This window comes from Pseudorasbora parva, chromosome 13 (genome assembly GCF_024679245.1).
Source record: "Pseudorasbora parva isolate DD20220531a chromosome 13, ASM2467924v1, whole genome shotgun sequence".
NCBI lineage: Eukaryota > Metazoa > Chordata > Actinopteri > Cypriniformes > Gobionidae > Pseudorasbora > Pseudorasbora parva.
The window spans coordinates 46,114,160-46,132,642 of NC_090184.1; the positions used below are offsets into that span (position 1 = coordinate 46,114,160).

General features: G+C 39.2%; 1 protein-coding gene across 1 annotated transcript in view; it reads left to right on the plus strand.

The window, feature by feature from the left end:
• LOC137039253 (solute carrier family 12 member 2-like) overlaps positions 1-18,483 on the plus strand; it is a 42,426-nt gene that overhangs the window by 4,169 nt on the left and 19,774 nt on the right. The window contains exons 4-13 of the mRNA XM_067414586.1: positions 1,521-1,616; positions 3,616-3,755; positions 3,887-3,997; positions 4,551-4,659; positions 6,289-6,416; positions 7,430-7,514; positions 8,168-8,319; positions 8,792-8,899; positions 9,863-9,986; positions 17,507-17,608. Of these exons, the coding sequence (XP_067270687.1) occupies positions 1,521-1,616; positions 3,616-3,755; positions 3,887-3,997; positions 4,551-4,659; positions 6,289-6,416; positions 7,430-7,514; positions 8,168-8,319; positions 8,792-8,899; positions 9,863-9,986; positions 17,507-17,608 (1,155 nt within the window). The remainder of the gene's footprint in view (positions 1-1,520; positions 1,617-3,615; positions 3,756-3,886; positions 3,998-4,550; positions 4,660-6,288; positions 6,417-7,429; positions 7,515-8,167; positions 8,320-8,791; positions 8,900-9,862; positions 9,987-17,506; positions 17,609-18,483) is intronic.

The following is an 18,483-nucleotide window of genomic DNA, read 5'->3' on the forward strand; positions in this document are numbered from 1 at the left end:
GGACGGCGCTAGGAGAGTAAATTTAGGGATTAAAGTGATATTTTATGTGTTTTTCAGTAAAGGGAAAGAGTTTATGTCAGTGTTTAATGTTCAGTTATGTTGGACATTGAGAGGAGTTTCTGTCATGTTGTGGTTAGCATTATGCAGAAGAGTGTGTGTGTGTGTGTGTGTGTGTGTGTGTGTGTGTGTGTGTGTGTGTGTGTGTGTGTGTGTGTGTGTGTGTGTGTGTGTGTGTGTGTGTGTGTGTGTGTGTGTGTGTGTGTGTGTGTGTGTGTGTGTTTAGGGCACTTAAACACACATTATTGGATGGAATTCCTGCTCTCAATTTAATTTGAGTTTGTCCAATAAGTTATTTTTGCATTTTATTTCTAAAAATTTGCTTGTTGTTATTCAAAAGTTTTAAAGGTAAATTTAATTGATAAATGTGTTCACCTTACATAATTATGGAGGACCAAATTACTCAAAATGAAATAATTAAGTAAATAATTAATTCAACTAAACAACAAATAAATGTACCAGTTTTTTCTGAAATAATTAAATAATTATTTTAATAATTTAATAATTAATTTAATTAAATATTAATTAAATAATTAAATAAATAAATGTATCTATTTATTTTGTAAAATTACATGAAATTGTTTAATATATTTCACAATTACCTCTTCCACACACACATTCGTAAATGCAGCATATTATTATGAAAAACGTCTTTTTGAAAAAGCACATTAAATAATGATAAAATAGATTTTTTAAACATAACAATAGTGTGTGTGTGGAAGAGGTAATTGTGAAATATATTAAACAATTTCATGTTATTTAAAAAATAAATAGATACATTTATTTATTTAATTAATATTTAATTAAAGTAATTATTTGATTATTAAATAAATATTTTCTAAATGATTTAATTATTTCAGAATAAACTGGTACATTTAATTTTATTTATTTTATTCATTATTTATTTAATTATTTAATTTTGAGTCATTTGGTCCTCCATACATAATAAGCTTTACTTTAATGTCTTTTGTTCATATAACTAAATTGTTATTTGTAACAATTGCTCAATACACTGCAAAAAATACTTTTTTTACGTTTTCTAGTCCAAACATCTAAAAATTCTTAAAACAAGAAGTATTTACTAGACAAGCAAAAATAATTGTCTTGTTTTGGGAAAAATAACTCAAAATGAAGAGAGTTTTTGCTTAAAATAAGATAAATAATCTGCCAATGGGGTGAGAAAAATAATCTTGTTTTCTGTTTGAATTAAGATTATTTTTCTCACCCCATTGGCAGATTATTTATCTTATTTTAAGCAAAAACTCTCTTCATTTTGAGTTATTTTCCCCAAAACAAGACAATTATTTTTGCTTGACTATAGTAAATGTTTCTTAATGTAAGAATGTTTAGATGTTTGGACTAGAAACAAGACAACAATACTAAGTAAGAAGAGCATTTTTTGCAGTGTACAGTTGTGTGCAATCTTTTTTTAAGTAAAATCAACAAGTATTTTTTGAGTGCAGCTCTGTCCTCTGCCATCGTTCTCATGGCGGTCGTGGTGACGACCATCACTGGACTCTCCACATCGGCCATCGCCACCAACGGCTTCGTGCGCGGAGGTCAGCGCATTCATATAATATTACAGCTTCAACCATAATTATATTATACTGCAATTGAAAGAGTTTCGGACCCACTTTATATCAGGTGGCTTTAACTACTCTGTACTAACATTGTAATTAATAATTTGATACAATGCACTTATTGTGTACATACATGTTTTTAAATTGTACTTACATTTTTAAAAACCTGCATGTAATTACGTCTGTAATTAATTTTGTAGTTACATTTATAATTACACAGTTGGCACTTAAAATCACACACACACCACACCTCTCCCTAACTCTACCCTTAATCTCTCACACACACACACACACACACCACACCTCTCCCTAACTCTACCCTTAATCTCTCACACACACACACACACACACACCACACCTGTCCCTAACTCTACACGTATCCCACCTTAATATCAGTAAAGGTGTTTTACAATATAATCTGAACACAGTAAGTACATTGCAATTACTTTTTGATATAAGTACATAATACTTAAGGCCACCTAATATAGAGTCTCTTCTGCTCGCCATTATGGGGATCAGTGTTTCCTTTGGTTCGGCACTTATGCACTTTATTTAAATTATAATAATTCTCTTCCTATTAATGCAGGAATATAAATTAAATTATATTATTATAAATTATATAATTAAAACTAATTAGATTTTACACTGCAGTTTAGAGTTTGGAATAATTAAGTTTTAAATGTTTCTGAAAGTGTCTCATCTGCTCATAACTCCAGTAAAGCAGTGTAATATTCCTCCAGTGTAGATCATCTGTTCTCTGTTTGAATATATAGTAAAGTGTGATTTATTCCTGTGATCATCATCATCATCATCACTCTTCAGTGTCACATGATCCTTCACTAATCACTCTCAGATGAGCATCTGATGATCAACACACACTTATGATTATTATCAGTGCTCATATTTCTGTGGAAACTGTGATATAGTTTATTTCTCATGATTATCTGATGAATATAAAGGTCAAAAGAAAAGCATTTATTAGAAATAGAATATTTTGTAACATTATAAATGTCACTTTTGATCAGTTTAATGCGTCCTTGATGAATAAAAAATATCAATTACTTTAAAATAAAATAAAAACACAGGCCCTAAACTTGACCTGTATAAAAATACCAGTTTTTATCTAAAACATTTTTATTTGTTAGAAAAAATGTCAAGAGTTCAAAAAGCTAGTGAAAATGTTTAATTTGTTTTAAAAAATGGTCAGAATTAGTATGCTTTCTGAAGATTAATTACACTTTGTTTAAGCTTTTTTTGACACTGCAATAAACAATCAAATAATTTGATAATCAGATGACTTTTATTTGTATGCATAATGCGTAGATCATAAATGTGATGCTCTATTCTGAAATATAGCCAATTGTTTCAAATGATAATTTAGTTATCATATCAATTATATTTAATTTAGTTTTAAAATGTTTATTTTTGAAAGAAAGTTGCATGGTGAAAACTTTTATATTATACTTTAGTTATTATATATCAAATACATTAAATAGTTAGAATTGATTTATTTTTGAATACTACATTTTTAAAGATTTCATTAGTTTTTTAGATTTATTTATTTATTTTTTGCGTTTTCATTTTGTTTGTTCCATAAATAAATCAATTCTAACAAATTAAATATAATTGCCATGATTTATGATAACTACATCATAAAACAAAAATAGTTTATGCAACAAAAAATTCATGCAACTTTTTTTTGTTCTATTAATACAAATTCTAAGTAAATTAAATATAATTGACATGATTTACGATAACTGCATCATAAAATAAAAATTGTTTATGCAAAAAAAATTTCATGCAACACTTCTTCGAAAAATAAAAAAATAGGTGTAAAAACATTTAGCTAAATAGTTATTCTTTCTATATATGCAATTTTTTATGCACTTTTTTTGTTTGTTTGTTTTTTGCGGATGTTCTGTTCTAATAGTTTGAGTCATAATCTCATCTAAATGAAGCGTTGAATGGATGTTTGCAGGCGGGGCGTATTACCTGATCTCCAGGAGTCTGGGTCCAGAGTTCGGAGGATCCATCGGGCTGATTTTTGCCTTTGCCAATGCTGTGGCCGTGGCCATGTATGTCGTGGGTTTCGCCGAAACTGTCGTTGAACTTCTGGATGTGAGTATAAACGCAAAGGATAAATGGACGAAGATGATATTTTACATGTGCATGCCTTCTGTGAGAGGTACAGACTGACATGTATGATCCCTATAGATTCATTCTTATAAAGTTTTATGATATAAACACAGAGTATAGACGCTCTGATGACCGATGAGATCAATGACATCCGGATCGTGGGAACGCTCACGGTCATTTTACTGCTGGGAATCTCCATCGCCGGGATGGAATGGGAGGCCAAGGTCCGTATATTCCTACACTGCAGAAAATGCTCTTCTTATTTAGTTTTTTTCTTTTCTTGTTTCCTGTCCAAATATCTTAATATTCTTAAATCAAGATGCATTTACTAGATCAGTAAAATGACATCATTTTGCTTGTTTTCTTAAAAATCTAATTTGGGCACTTGTCTGCAGTCAGGCAAGACCCCAAAATATCAAAATGAAGAGAGTTTTTTCTTAAAACAGGCAAAATGATCTGCCAATGGGGTGAGAAAAATAATCATTTCTGTTCGGAAACAAGATTTCAATCAGAAATAAGATTATTTCTCTCACCCCATTGGCAGATCATTTTGCCTGTTTTAAGAAAAAACTCATTTTGATTTTATTTTTAAGAAAACAAGGGAAAATATGTTGTTTTACTGATCTAGTAAATGCATCTTGATTTAAGATTTGTGAGATATTTAGACTGGAAACAAGACAGAATGACTGATTAAGAAGAGCTTTTTTTGCAGTGTGTATGGATTCAGATGGCTGCTTGTGGTTATTATTCTCGTGATGTATTGATTATCTTTGACAGGCCCAGATTGTGTTATTGGTGATTCTTGTGGCAGCAATTTGCAACTACTTCATTGGATCTTTCATCCCGGTGGAGTCGAAGGAACCCAGAGGCTTTTTCGGTTATAACGGTGGGACGCCTTCAGTTTAATATGAATCTATGATCATGAACCTGATGACTCTTTTTATACAGTGTGATAAAGATTAAATAAGTGATATTGAACTTGTAGTGTATTTTTGTAAGAAAATTATGCTGCATGAAAGTTTAACTTTTTGAAGAAACTTCTTAGTTATAATTAGTTAAAAGACTTTTTGCAGGTGTAAAGAAGTGTTAAAATAATGTTTGCTTAATAGTCATTTTAAGAGTAAGAATGTACTCTATATTGCCAAAAGTTTTGGGACGCCTGCCTTTTCATGCCTTTAATTATGCCTTGCATACTTAACCCGTGGGGTTTAATCTGGAGTCGGCCCCCCCTCTCTAGCAGCTCCAGCTCTTCTGGGAAGGCTTTCCTCAAGGTTTAGGAGTGTGTTTATGGGGATTTTTGCCCATTCTTCTAGAAGCTCATTTGTGAGGTCAGGCACTGATGTTGGACGAGAAGGCCTGGCTCTCAGTCTCCGCTCTAATTCATCCCAAAGCTGTTCTATCGGGTTGAGCTCAGGACTCTGTGCAGGCCAGTCCAGTTCCTCCACACCAAACTCCTCATCCATGTCTTTATGGACCGATGCTTTGTGCACTGGAGCGCAGTCATGCTGGGACAGGAAGGGGCCGTCCCCAAACTGATCCCACAAAGTTGGGAGCATGAAAATGTCCAAAATGTCTTGGTGAAGCATTAAGAGTTCCTTTCACTGGAACTAAGGGGCCAAGCCCAACCCCATAATCCCCCTCCACCAAACTTTACTCTTTACACTCGGACTTGTATGACTAATGCAGTCTGGCGAGTCCCGTTCTCCTGGCGACGGTCAAACCCAGACTCGTCCATGGGATTGTCAGACTGAAGCGTGATTGGTCGCTCAGAGAACACGTCTCACTGCTCTAGAGTCCAGTGGCGGCTGCTTTACTCCACTGCATCCCACGCTTTGCATTGCTCTTGGTGATGTAAGGCTTGGATGAGCTGCTCGGCCATGGAAACCCATTCCATGAAGCTCTCTCCGCTGTTCTTGAGCTCATCTGAAGGCCACAGAAGTCTGGAGGTCTGGAGCTGTTGACTCTGCAGAAAGTTGGAGACTTCTGCGCACTGTGACCCTCAGCATGCGCTGACCCCGCTCTGGGATTGAACACTTAGTGGCTGAGTTGCTGTTGTTCCCAATGGCTTCCACTTTGTTCTAATCCCACTAACAGTTGAGCGTGGAATATTTAGTAGTGAGGAAATGTCAGGAATGGACTTATTGCACAGGTGTCAGCCTATCACGGCCCCACGCTTGAGTTCACTGAGCTCCTGAGAGCGACCCATTCTTTCACTAATGTGTGTAGAAGCGTCTGCAGGCCGAGAGCTGGAGTTATACACGGATTGAACACCTGAGCTCAGTGATCGCAATACTTCTGGCAATATAGTGTATGTATATATAGAGCTAAATGTTCTTCATCACTCATTGTGTTTTTTGGTCAAGCACCTTTGTTATTTTTTCATGTGCACGCTTTGAGGGCATTAGACTGACATATATGATCCATGTAGATGAATGAATGTTGATGTTGTAGGTATTATTCACGTGATACACTAATGGTCTTTGATTGTGTTAATGCTGATTCTTCATACTCAAAGCTGCTATAATGATGGAGAACATGGGTCCAGACTTCAGAGATGAAGAAACTTTCTTCTCTGTCTTTGCCATCTTCTTCCCGGCCGCCACTGGGATTCTAGCAGGGGCCAATATATCCGGAGACCTGGCGGTGAGGTTTCATTCTCTCTCAAGAACTGATGCACTCAAACCAAAATTATTTATATATATATACATAAAGAAAACCAAACATCAGAGCTGGACAAAGTACACGACTTCATTACTTGAGTAAAAGTACTGCTGGTCAAATATTACTCCGTTACAAGTGAAAGTTGTAAAAACTGATTTTTACTGAAATAAAAGTACAGAAGTATTTGTTTTCAAAAGTACTTAAGTATTAAAAGTAAATTTCCTTTTATGTCAGCGCATTATTTTATTATAGTTGTATAAATGCACATTATGCCATCATGGTTTAAGCCAGTCAGTGACGCTCCATCTGACACACTAGCAGACGACTAACTTAAACTCATTTAAATACTTGTAGAAAAGTTACAAAGCTCTTTATAAAGCTGCTGTCACTTTAAGGCCGAATGCACGGATCCAATACACTGATACACATCTGATATTCTCACACTGTTCACCTTCACTGAAGACAGAATCAACTTTGTTTATGTCAATACTCCACTAAATGAGCATTTGGACATCCGTCTTCTTCCATTTTGCTCTAAACTATAAATCAGTGTTTAATAAATGCTGTGAAATCATTGAACTTCACGAGACTCTACAAGAGTGATTCCTGAAAGGCTTTCTGCAAAAACCCAAACACCTTTAAAAGAAGAAAAAAATCATCACTGACTTTCAAAGCTGCGACAGAAACGACTTTCCACTTCGAGGACCTTGATAGAAATGTAGTGGAGTAAAGAGGACGATATTTGTCTTTCAGATGGAGTGAAGTTAAAGTCAGAAGATTACAGAAAAATAATACTCCAGTAAAGCACAGAGACTCAAACAGTGAACTTCAGTACAGGACTCGAGTAAATGAGCTGAGGGACTGTCCAGATCTGGAAGTGTCTGTATGTGTGTGTGTGTGTGCGATTTACTGTCCAGCTCTGCCAAACATTATATAAATACTTCTGACTGTCATAACTTGTTTTTATGATGGATTTATTCAAACACACATCGTAGGATCCGCAGTCAGCAATTCCCAAAGGAACTCTCCTGGCGATCCTCATAACCGGAGTGGTTTACATCGCCGTCGCCGTCTCTAACGGTACTGGAGTGTTCTTCCTCTGACTGTCATCTCGAGTCTCAGATCTGGGGAAGCTGTTTCCGCCACTAAATAAAAAAATAAAAAGAGTAATTGCGACTTTTTATCTCAGAATTCTGACTTTTTTTCTCACAATTGCGAGTTATAAAGTCAGAATTTGGTGATATAAATTCACAATTCTGAGATATACACTGCAAAAAATGCTTTTCTTACTTAGTATTTTTGTCTTGTTTCTAGTCCAAACATCTAAAAATTCTTAAAACAAGAAGTATTTACTAGACAAGCAAAAGTAATTGTCTTGTTTTGGGAAAGTGTAACTCAAAATGAAGAGAGTTTTTGCTTAAAATAAGATAAATAATCTGCCAATGGGGTGAGAAAAATAATCTTAATTCAAACAGAAAACAAGATTATTTTGAAGTTATTTTTCCCAAAACAAGACAATTACTTTTGCTTGTCTAGTAAATGTTTCTTGTTTTAAGAATTTTTAGATGTTTGGACTAGAAACAAGACAAAAATACTAAGAAATGAATTTTTTGCAGTGTAAAGTCACAATTGTGTGATAAAAAGTACCATTTACTCTTTTTATGAGTTTCTTTAGTGGTGTAAACGGCCTCCACAGATCAGAGGTGAGGTTGTGTGTGTTTGCTGTATTTTAGGCTCTTGTATCGTGCGAGACGCCACAGGCGACGATAACGACACGATCTCAGGCTCTCTGGAGAACTGCACCGACGCCTCCTGCTCGCTCGGATACGACTTCTCCATCTGCAGAGAGGGCGGATGCAAGTACGGCCTTCAGAACGACTTCCAGGTGTGTGTGTGTGTGGGGGGGTGTGTTCGGATCGCCAATGTCTCGTGATTTCAGCAGCTTGACACGCGAGCCGAATCATGAATCAATTCGCTGATTCATAACCGTTTGAATCTTTATTTGAGGATTGAACACAAACCCGGAAGAGAAGCCAATGCTGAATAAAGTCGTAGTTTTTGTTATTTATGGACCCAAATGTATTTTGGATGCTTCAAGAGACTCTAATTAACCCACTGATGTCTCATATGGACTACTGTGATGATGTTTTTATTCCCTTTCTGGACATGGACAGTATAGTGTGCATACACTTGCATACGCTCTCAGACTAAATATAAAATATCTTAAACTGTGTGTGAAGATGAACGGAGGTCTTACGGGTGTGGAGCGACATTAGGGAGAGGAGTTAATGACAGACATTTCATATTTGGGGGAACTAACCCTTTAATGATATATGTGTGTGTGTGTGTTCTGTCAGGTGATGAGTTTGGTGTCTGGATTCGGGCCGCTCATTACGGCCGGGATATTTTCTGCAACGCTTTCCTCGGCATTGGCGTCTCTGGTCAGCGCTCCTAAAGTCTTCCAGGTCAGACATTCAGCTCGTTATCTGAGGTCAGGGGTTACCTGACCTTACAACAGGTAATAATGTCAATGTTATGACGTCGAGTCGTCGACTGTCCAACACATACAACTGGTTTGACTTGTTTAACTTTAGTTAGTGTGTAATGTCGCTGCTTGAGCATAAACAGTCTCTGCAAAGTTACAGCGCTGAAAGTTCACTGCAAACGGAGATATTGTCTTTTAAAGTTACGGCAGTTTATTGCCTACAAAAATGGCCGGTTTGGACTACAACGAGCTTCCTCCTGGGTTGGTGACATCATAAACCCTCGCTAGTCTCCGCAGATGTGACTTCTGCCCGTAATGGGAAGGGGCGTGGCCTTAACCTGTGCTTGGCAATTCAGCCAATAAAAATACAGGAAACTACATTTGGCCATCTAACCAATCTAAGACCATTGCGTTTTTCAGAGGGAGGGGCTTCATAGAAGCAGGAAGCAGACGAGCCGTTCAAAGCACAGACAGCGGTGAGGAATAAAGGGAGAATAGAAGAAAAATACGGCGTTTAAAAAAAAAGAAGTATTGAGACATGTTATACTGCGCCGCATAAACACAACCAACCCTAGAAAAAAAACACGGAACCACCGCTTTAACACTTGAGTAGATTTACTCTCGTTATCTCACTATTTTCTCTTCTTCTTCTTCTGTAATAATAAGGGTTTCAACATGGCAACCTGATACAAAAGCTTGTGCTTTCTGATTTGCACACAATGATATTGGAAGTAATCTATCGCAAGATGCTTGAATGCAACTTTGGGTAGAAGCATCTGCCAAATGCATAAATGAAAAACGTTGATGCATTTCCTTTTATAATGATATATCTTTGCTCTTATGAGACGATGTGGTATGGTTGTGTGAGTTGATTTGTGTGTGTGTGTGTGTGTGTGTGTGTGTGTGTGTGTGTGTGTGTGTGTGTGTGTGTGTGGTTCGGCAGGCCTTGTGTAAGGATAAAATCTACCCCGGATTGCATGTGTTTGCCAAAGGATACGGAAAAAATAAAGAGCCTCTGCGCGCATACGTCCTCACCTTCATCATCGGCCTGGCCTTCATCCTGATCGGTAAACTCCACTGAACTCTTGTGTTTCGACCAGTGATGCCAGTAACTCAGTTACTTAATAACGCGTTACTCAAATCTGACGACTTTTCTCCAGTAGTGAGTAATCTAACGCGTTACTCTAATCTGATGACTTTTCTCCAGTAGTGAGTAATCTAACGCGTTACTCTAATCTGACGACTTTTCTCCAGTAGCGAGTAATCTAACGCGTTACTCTAATCTGACGACTTTTCTCCAGTAGTGAGTAATCTAACGCGTTACTCTAATCTGATGACTTTTCTCCAGTAGCGAGTAATCTAACGCGTTACTCTAATCTGACGACTTTTCTCCAGTAGTGAGTAATCTAACGCGTTACTCTAATCTGACGACTTTTCTCCAGTAATGAGTAATCTAACGCGTTACTCTAATCTGATGACTTTTCTCCAGTAGTGAGTAATCTAACGCGTTACTCTAGTCTGACGACTTTTCTCCAGTAGCGAGTAATCTAACGCGTTACTCTAATCTGACGACTTTTCTCCAGTAGCGAGTAATCTAACGCGTTACTCTAATCTGACGATTTTTCTCCAGTAGTGAGTAATCTAACGCGTTACTCTAATCTGACGACTTTTCTCCAGTAGCGAGTAATCTAACGCGTTACTCTAATCTGATGACTTATCTCCAGTAGTGAGTAATCTAACGCGTTACTCTAGTCTGACGACTTCTCCAGTAGCGAGTAATCTAACGCGTTACTCAAATCTGACGACTTTTCTCCAGTAGTGAGTAATCTAACGCGTTACTCTAGTCTGACGACTTTTCTCCAGTAGTGAGTAATCTAACGCGTTACTCTAATCTGACGACTTTTCTCCAGTAGTGAGTGATCTAACGCGTTGCTCTAGTCTGACGACTTTTCTCCAGTAGCGAGTAATCTAACGCGTTACTCTAATCTGGAGATTTTTCTCCAGTAGTGAGTAATCTAATGCGTTACTCTAGTCTGACGACTTTTCTGCAGTAGTGAGTAATCTAACGCGTTGCTCTAGTCTGACGACTTATCTCCAGTAGTGAGTAATCTAACGCGTTGCTCGAGTCTGACGACTTTTCTCCAGTAGCGAGTAATCTAACGCGTTACTCTAATCTGGAGATTTTTCTCCAGTAGTGAGTAATCTAACGCGTTGCTCTAGTCTGACGACTTATCTCCAGTAGTGAGTAATCTAACGCGTTACTCTAGTCTGACGACTTTTCTCCAGTAGCGAGTAATCTAACGCGTTACTCTAATCTGACGACTTTTCTCCAGTAGCGAGTAATCTAATGCGTTACTCTAGTCTGACGACTTTTCTCCAGTAGTGAGTAATCTAATGCGTTACTCTAGTCTGACGACTTTTCTCCAGTAGTGAGTAATCTAATGCGTTACTCTAGTCTGACGACTTTTCTCCAGTAGTGAGTAATCTAATGCGTTACTCTAGTCTGATGACTTTTCTCCAGTAGTGAGTAATCTAACGCGTTACTCTAGTCTGACGACTTTTCTCCAGTAGCGAGTAATCTAATGCGTTACTCTAGTCTGACGACTTTTCTCCAGTAGTGAGTAATCTACCGCGTTGCTCTAGTCTGACGATTTTTCTCTATTAGCGAGTAATCTAACGCGTTACTCTAATCTGACGATTTTTCTCCAGTAGTGAGTAATCTAATGCGTTACTCTAGTCTGACGACTTTTCTCCAGTAGTGAGTAATCTAACGCGTTGCTCTAGTCTGACGACTTTTCTCCAGTAGCGAGTAATCTAGCGCGTTACTCTAATCTGGAGATTTTTCTCCAGTAGTGAGTAATCTAACGCGTTACTCTAGTCTGACGACTTTTCTCCAGTAGTGAGTAATCTAACGCGTTGCTCTAGTCTGACGACTTATCTCCAGTAGTGAGTAATCTAACGCGTTACTCTAGTCTGACGACTTTTCTCCAGTAGTGAGTAATCTAACGCGTTACTCTAATCTGACGACTTTTCTCCAGTAGCGAGTAATCTAACCCGTTACTCTAGTCTGACGACTTTTCTCCAGTAGCGAGTAATCTAACGCGTTACTCTAATCTGACGACTTTTCTCCAGTAGCGAGTAATCTAACGCGTTATTCTAATCTGACGACTTTTCTCCAGTAGCGAGTAATCTAACGCGTTACTCTAATCTGACGACTTTTCTCCAGTAGCGAGTAATCTAACGCGTTGCTCTAGTCTGACGACTTATCTCCAGTAGTGAGTAATCTAACGCGTTGCTCTAGTCTGACGACTTTTCTCCAGTAGCGAGTAATCTAACGCGTTACTCTAATCTGGAGATTTTTCTCCAGTAGCGAGTAATCTAACGCGTTACTCTAATCTGACGACTTTTCTCCAGTAGTGAGTAATCTAACCCGTTACTCTAGTCTGACGACTTTTCTCCAGTAGCGAGTAATCTAACGCGTTACTCTAATCTAACGACTTTTCTCCAGTAGTGAGTAATCTAACGCGTTACTCTAATCTGACGACTTTTCTCCAGTAGTGAGTAATCTAACCCGTTACTCTAGTCTGACGACTTTTCTCCAGTAGCGAGTAATCTAACCCGTTACTCTAATCTGACGACTTTTCTCCAGTAGTGAGTAATCTAACGCGTTACTCTAATCTGACGACTTTTCTCCAGTAGTGAGTAATCTAACCCGTTACTCTAGTCTGACGACTTTTCTCCAGTAGCGAGTAACCTAACGCGTTACTCTAATCTGACGACTTTTCTCCAGTAGTGAGTAATCTAACCCGTTACTCTAGTCTGACGACTTCTCCAGTAGCGAGTAATCTAACGCGTTACTCTAATCTGACGACTTTTCTCTATTAGCGAGTAATCTAACGCGTTACTCTAATCTGACGATTTTTCTCCAGTAGTGAGTAATCTAATGCGTTACTCTAGTCTGACGACTTTTCTCCAGTAGTGAGTAATCTAACGCGTTGCTCTAGTCTGACGACTTATCTCCAGTAGTGTGTAATCTAACGCGTTGCTCTAGTCTGACGACTTTTCTCCAGTAGTGAGTAATCTAACGCGTTGCTCTAGTCTGACGACTTTTCTCCAGTAGCGAGTAATCTAACGCGTTTCTCTAATCTGACGACTTTTCTCCAGTAGCGAGAAATCTAACGCGTTACTCTAATCTGACGACTTTTCTCCAGTAGTGAGTAATCTAACCCGTTACTCTAATCTGACGACTTTTCTCCAGTAGCGAGTAATCTAACGCGTTACTCTAATCTGATGACTTTTCTCCAGTAGCGAGTAATCTAACGCGTTACTCTAATCTGACGACTTTTCTCCAGTAGTGAGTAATCTAACCCGTTACTCTAGTCTGACGACTTTTCTCCAGTAGCGAGTAATCTAACGCGTTGCTCTAGTCTGACGACTTTTCTCCAGTAGCGAGTAATCTAACGCGTTGCTCTAATCTGACGACTTTTCTCCAGTAGCGAGTAATCTAACGCGTTACTCTAATCTGACGACTTTTCTCCAGTAGCCAGTAATCTAACGACTTTTCTCCAGTAGCGAGTAATCTAACGCGTTGCTCTAGTCTGACGACTTATCTCCAGTAGTGAGTAATCTAACGCGTTGCTCTAGTCTGACGACTTTTCTCCAGTAGTGAGTAATCTAACGCGTTGCTCTAGTCTGACGACTTTTCTCCAGTAGCGAGTAATCTAGCGCGTTACTCTAATCTGATGACTTTTCTCCAGTAGTGAGTAATCTAACGCGTTACTCTAGTCTGACGACTTTTCTCCAGTAGTGAGTAATCTAACCCGTTACTCTAGTCTGACGACTTTTCTCCAGTAGCGAGTAATCTAACGCGTTACTCTAATCTGACAACTTTTCTCCAGTAGCGAGTAATCTAACGCGTTACTCTAATCTGACGACTTTTCTCTATTAGCGAGTAATCTAACGCGTTACTCTAATCTGACGATTTTTCTCCAGTAGTGAGTAATCTAATGCGTTACTCTAGGCTGACGACTTTTCTCCAGTAGTGAGTAATCTAACGCGTTGCTCTAGTCTGACGACTTTTCTCCAGTAGCGAGTAATCTAACGCGTTGCTCTAATCTGACGACTTTTCTCCAGTAGCGAGAAATCTAACGCGTTACTCTAATCTGACGACTTTTCTCCAGTAGTGAGTAATCTAACCCGTTACTCTAATCTGACGACTTTTCTCCAGTAGCGAGTAATCTAACGCGTTACTCTAATCTGACGACTTTTCTCCAGTAGTGAGTAATCTAACCCGTTACTCTAATCTGACGACTTTTCTCCAGTAGCGAGTAATCTAACGCGTTACTCTTGTCTGACGACTTTTCTCCAGTAGCGAGTAATCTAACGCGTTGCTCTAGTCTGGCGACTTTTCTCCAGTAGCGAGTAATCTAACGCGTTGCTCTAATCTGACGACTTTTCTCCAGTAGCGAGTAATCTAACGCGTTACTCTAATCTGACGACTTTTCTCCAGTAGCCAGTAATCTAACGACTTTTCTCCAGTAGCGAGTAATCTAACGCGTTGCTCTAGTCTGACGACTTATCTCCAGTAGTGAGTAATCTAACGCGTTGCTCTAGTCTGACGACTTTTCTCCAGTAGCGAGTAATCTAACGCGTTACTCTAATCTGACGACTTTTCTCCAGTAGTGAGTAATCTAACCCGTTACTCTAGTCTGACGACTTTTCTCCAGTAGCGAGTAATCTAACGCGTTACTCTAATCTGACGACTTTTCTCCAGTAGCGAGTAATCTAACGCGTTACTCTAATCTGACGACTTTTCTCTATTAGCGAGTAATCTAACGCGTTACTCTAATCTGACGGTTTTTCTCCAGTAGTGAGTAATCTAATGCGTTACTCTAGGCTGACGACTTTTCTCCAGTAGTGAGTAATCTAACGCGTTGCTCTAGTCTGACGACTTATCTCCAGTAGTGAGTAATCTAACGCGCTGCTCTAGTCTGACGACTTTTCTCCAGTAGTGAGTAATCTAACGCGTTGCTCTAGTCTGACGACTTTTCTCCAGTAGCGAGTAATCTAACGCGTTGCTCTAATCTGACGACTTTTCTCCAGTAGCGAGAAATCTAACGCGTTACTCTAATCTGACGACTTTTCTCCAGTAGTGAGTAATCTAACCCGTTACTCTAATCTGACGACTTTTCTCCAGTAGCGAGTAATCTAACGCGTTACTCTAATCTGACGACTTTTCTCCAGTAGCGAGTAATCTAACGCGTTACTCTAATCTGACGACTTTTCTCCAGTAGTGAGTAATCTAACCCGTTACTCTAATCTGACGACTTTTCTCCAGTAGCGAGTAATCTAACGCGTTACTCTAATCTGACGACTTTTCTCCAGTAGTGAGTAATCTAACCCGTTACTCTAATCTGACGACTTTTCTCCAGTAGCGAGTAATCTAACGCGTTACTCTAGTCTGACGACTTTTCTCCAGTAGCGAGTAATCTAACGCGTTGCTCTAGTCTGGCGACTTTTCTCCAGTAGCGAGTAATCTAACGCGTTGCTCTAATCTGACGACTTTTCTCCAGTAGCGAGTAATCTAACGCGTTACTCTAATCTGACGACTTTTCTCCAGTAGCCAGTAATCTAACGACTTTTCTCCAGTAGCGAGTAATCTAACGCGTTGCTCTAGTCTGACGACTTATCTCCAGTAGTGAGTAATCTAACGCGTTGCTCTAGTCTGACGACTTTTCTCCAGTAGCGAGTAATCTAACGCGTTACTCTAATCTGACGACTTTTCTCCAGTAGTGAGTAATCTAACCCGTTACTCTAGTCTGACGACTTTTCTCCAGTAGCGAGTAATCTAACGCGTTACTCTAATCTGACGACTTTTCTCCAGTAGCGAGTAATCTAACGCGTTACTCTAATCTGACGACTTTTCTCTATTAGCGAGTAATCTAACGCGTTACTCTAATCTGACGATTTTTCTCCAGTAGTGAGTAATCTAATGCGTTACTCTAGGCTGACGACTTTTCTCCAGTAGTGAGTAATCTAACGCGTTGCTCTAGTCTGACGACTTATCTCCAGTAGTGAGTAATCTAACGCGTTGCTCTAGTCTGACGACTTTTCTCCAGTAGTGAGTAATCTAACGCGTTGCTCTAGTCTGACGACTTTTCTCCAGTAGCGAGTAATCTAACGCGTTGCTCTAATCTGACGACTTTTCTCCAGTAGCGAGAAATCTAACGCGTTACTCTAATCTGACGACTTTTCTCCAGTAGTGAGTAATCTAACCCGTTACTCTAATCTGACGACTTTTCTCCAGTAGCGAGTAATCTAACGCGTTACTCTAATCTGACGACTTTTCTCCAGTAGCGAGTAATCTAACGCGTTACTCTAATCTGACGACTTTTCTCCAGTAGTGAGTAATCTAACCCGTTACTCTAATCTGACGACTTTTCTCCAGTAGCGAGTAATCTAACGCGTTACTCTAATCTGACGACTTTTCTCCAGTAGTGAGTAATCTAACCCGTTACTCTAGTCTGACGACTTTTCTCCAGTAGCGAGTAATCTAACGCGTTGCTCTAGTCTGACGACTTTTCTCCAGTAGCGAGTAATCTAACGCGTTGCTCTAATCTGACGACTTTTCTCCAGTAGCGAGTAATCTAACGCGTTACTCTAATCTGACGACTTTTCTCCAGTAGCCAGTAATCTAACGACTTTTCTCCAGTAGCAAGTAATCTAACGCGTTGCTCTAGTCTGACGACTTATCTCCAGTAGTGAGTAATCTAACGCGTTGCTCTAGTCTGACGACTTTTCTCCAGTAGTGAGTAATCTAACGCGTTGCTCTAGTCTGACGACTTTTCTCCAGTAGCGAGTAATTTTTCTCCAGTAGTTAGATTACTCACTACTGGAGAAAAGTCGTTAGATTACTGGCTACTGGAGAAAAGTCGTCAGATTAGAGTAACGCGTTAGATTACTCGCTACTGGAGAAAAGTCGTCAGACTAGAGCAACGCGTTAGATTACTCGCTACTGGAGAAAAGTCGTCAGACTAGAGTAACGGGTTAGATTACTCACTACTGGAGAAAAGTCGTCAGATTAGAGTAACGCGTTAGATTACTCACTACTATTAGAGTACTCTAATCTGACGACTTTTCTCCAGTAGCGAGTAATCTAACGTGTTACTCTAATCTGACGACTTTTCTCCAGTAGCGAGTAATCTAACGCGTTACTCTAATCTGGCGACTTTTCTCCAGTAGCGAGTAATCTAACGTGTTACTCTAATCTGACGACTTTTCTCCAGTAACGAGTAATCTAAGGCGTTACTCTAATCTGACGTTACTCTAATCTGACGACTAACTTAAGATGTCAGGAGTGTTGGCAAAAACGGTCGTCATTTATGCGTTGAGGCGGAAACTGCTGAATGTAACTAATAAAGTAACTTGTAATCTTCTTTAGTTACTTTTAAAATCAAGTAATCTGTAAAGTAACTAAGTTACATTTTAAAGGAGTAATCAGAAACCAGATTACTTTTTCAAAGTAACTGTGGCAACACTGGTTTTGACGACAGCATCTGTGTCTGAATCCCATGTGTTGTTTTTTCAGCGGAGTTAAACATCATCGCTCCCATCATTTCCAACTTCTTCCTGGCCTCTTACGCTCTGATCAACTTCTCTGTTTTCCATGCGTCGCTGGCCAACTCTCCAGGTAAGTGTCTTTTGCTGTGAACTAGAGGCTGACATTTTTTGGGAATCCCGCAGGATGGGTAATAAAATCACTATTAATCACGTGATTGGGGCGGGAGCAGAATATTTTTTTTATGGGGAGTGGGCGAGACCGGGAATTGTAATAACACTGATACCATCTATACAAATATACTGTTTTTATAAATGAACAATATATTTTAATATTGAACTGAAAGCCATCTTTAACAAAAACGACATTTGGGGTTTTTATTCAACTGGGCATGGGTATGCTGTGATCTGTATTGGAATTTTTTTTACTGTAACTGACAGATTCCGGCAAAAAACAACAACACGGGAGTGGGAGTCATTCTTTTGGGATTGAGATGGGACGGGAATTCCCCCAGTTTTTGGGTGGGATTGGGACAGGACGGGACGGGACGGGAATTTTCCCCGCTTTTTTGTTGGGATTGGGACGGAATGGGAATTTTCCCTAGTTTCTTTGTGGGATTGGGATGGGACGGGATTTTTTTGGTGGGATTGGGACGGAACGGGAATTTCCCCCAGTTTTTGGTGGGATTGGGACGGGAATTTTCCCCAGTTTTTTGGTGGGACGGGATGGGAATTTCCCCCAGTTTTTTGGTGGGATTGGGACGGGAATTTTCCCCAGTTTTTTGGTGGGACGGGATGGGAATTTCCCCCAGTTTTTGGGTGGGATTGGGATGGAACGGGATTTTTTTGGTGGGATTGGGACGGAACGGGAATTTCCCCCAGTTTTTGGTGGGATTGGGATGGGAATTTTCCCCAGTTTTTTGGTGGGACGGGACGGGAATTTCCCCCAGTTTTTGGTGGGATTGGGACGGGAATTTTCCCCAGTTTTTTGGTGGGATTGGGACGGAA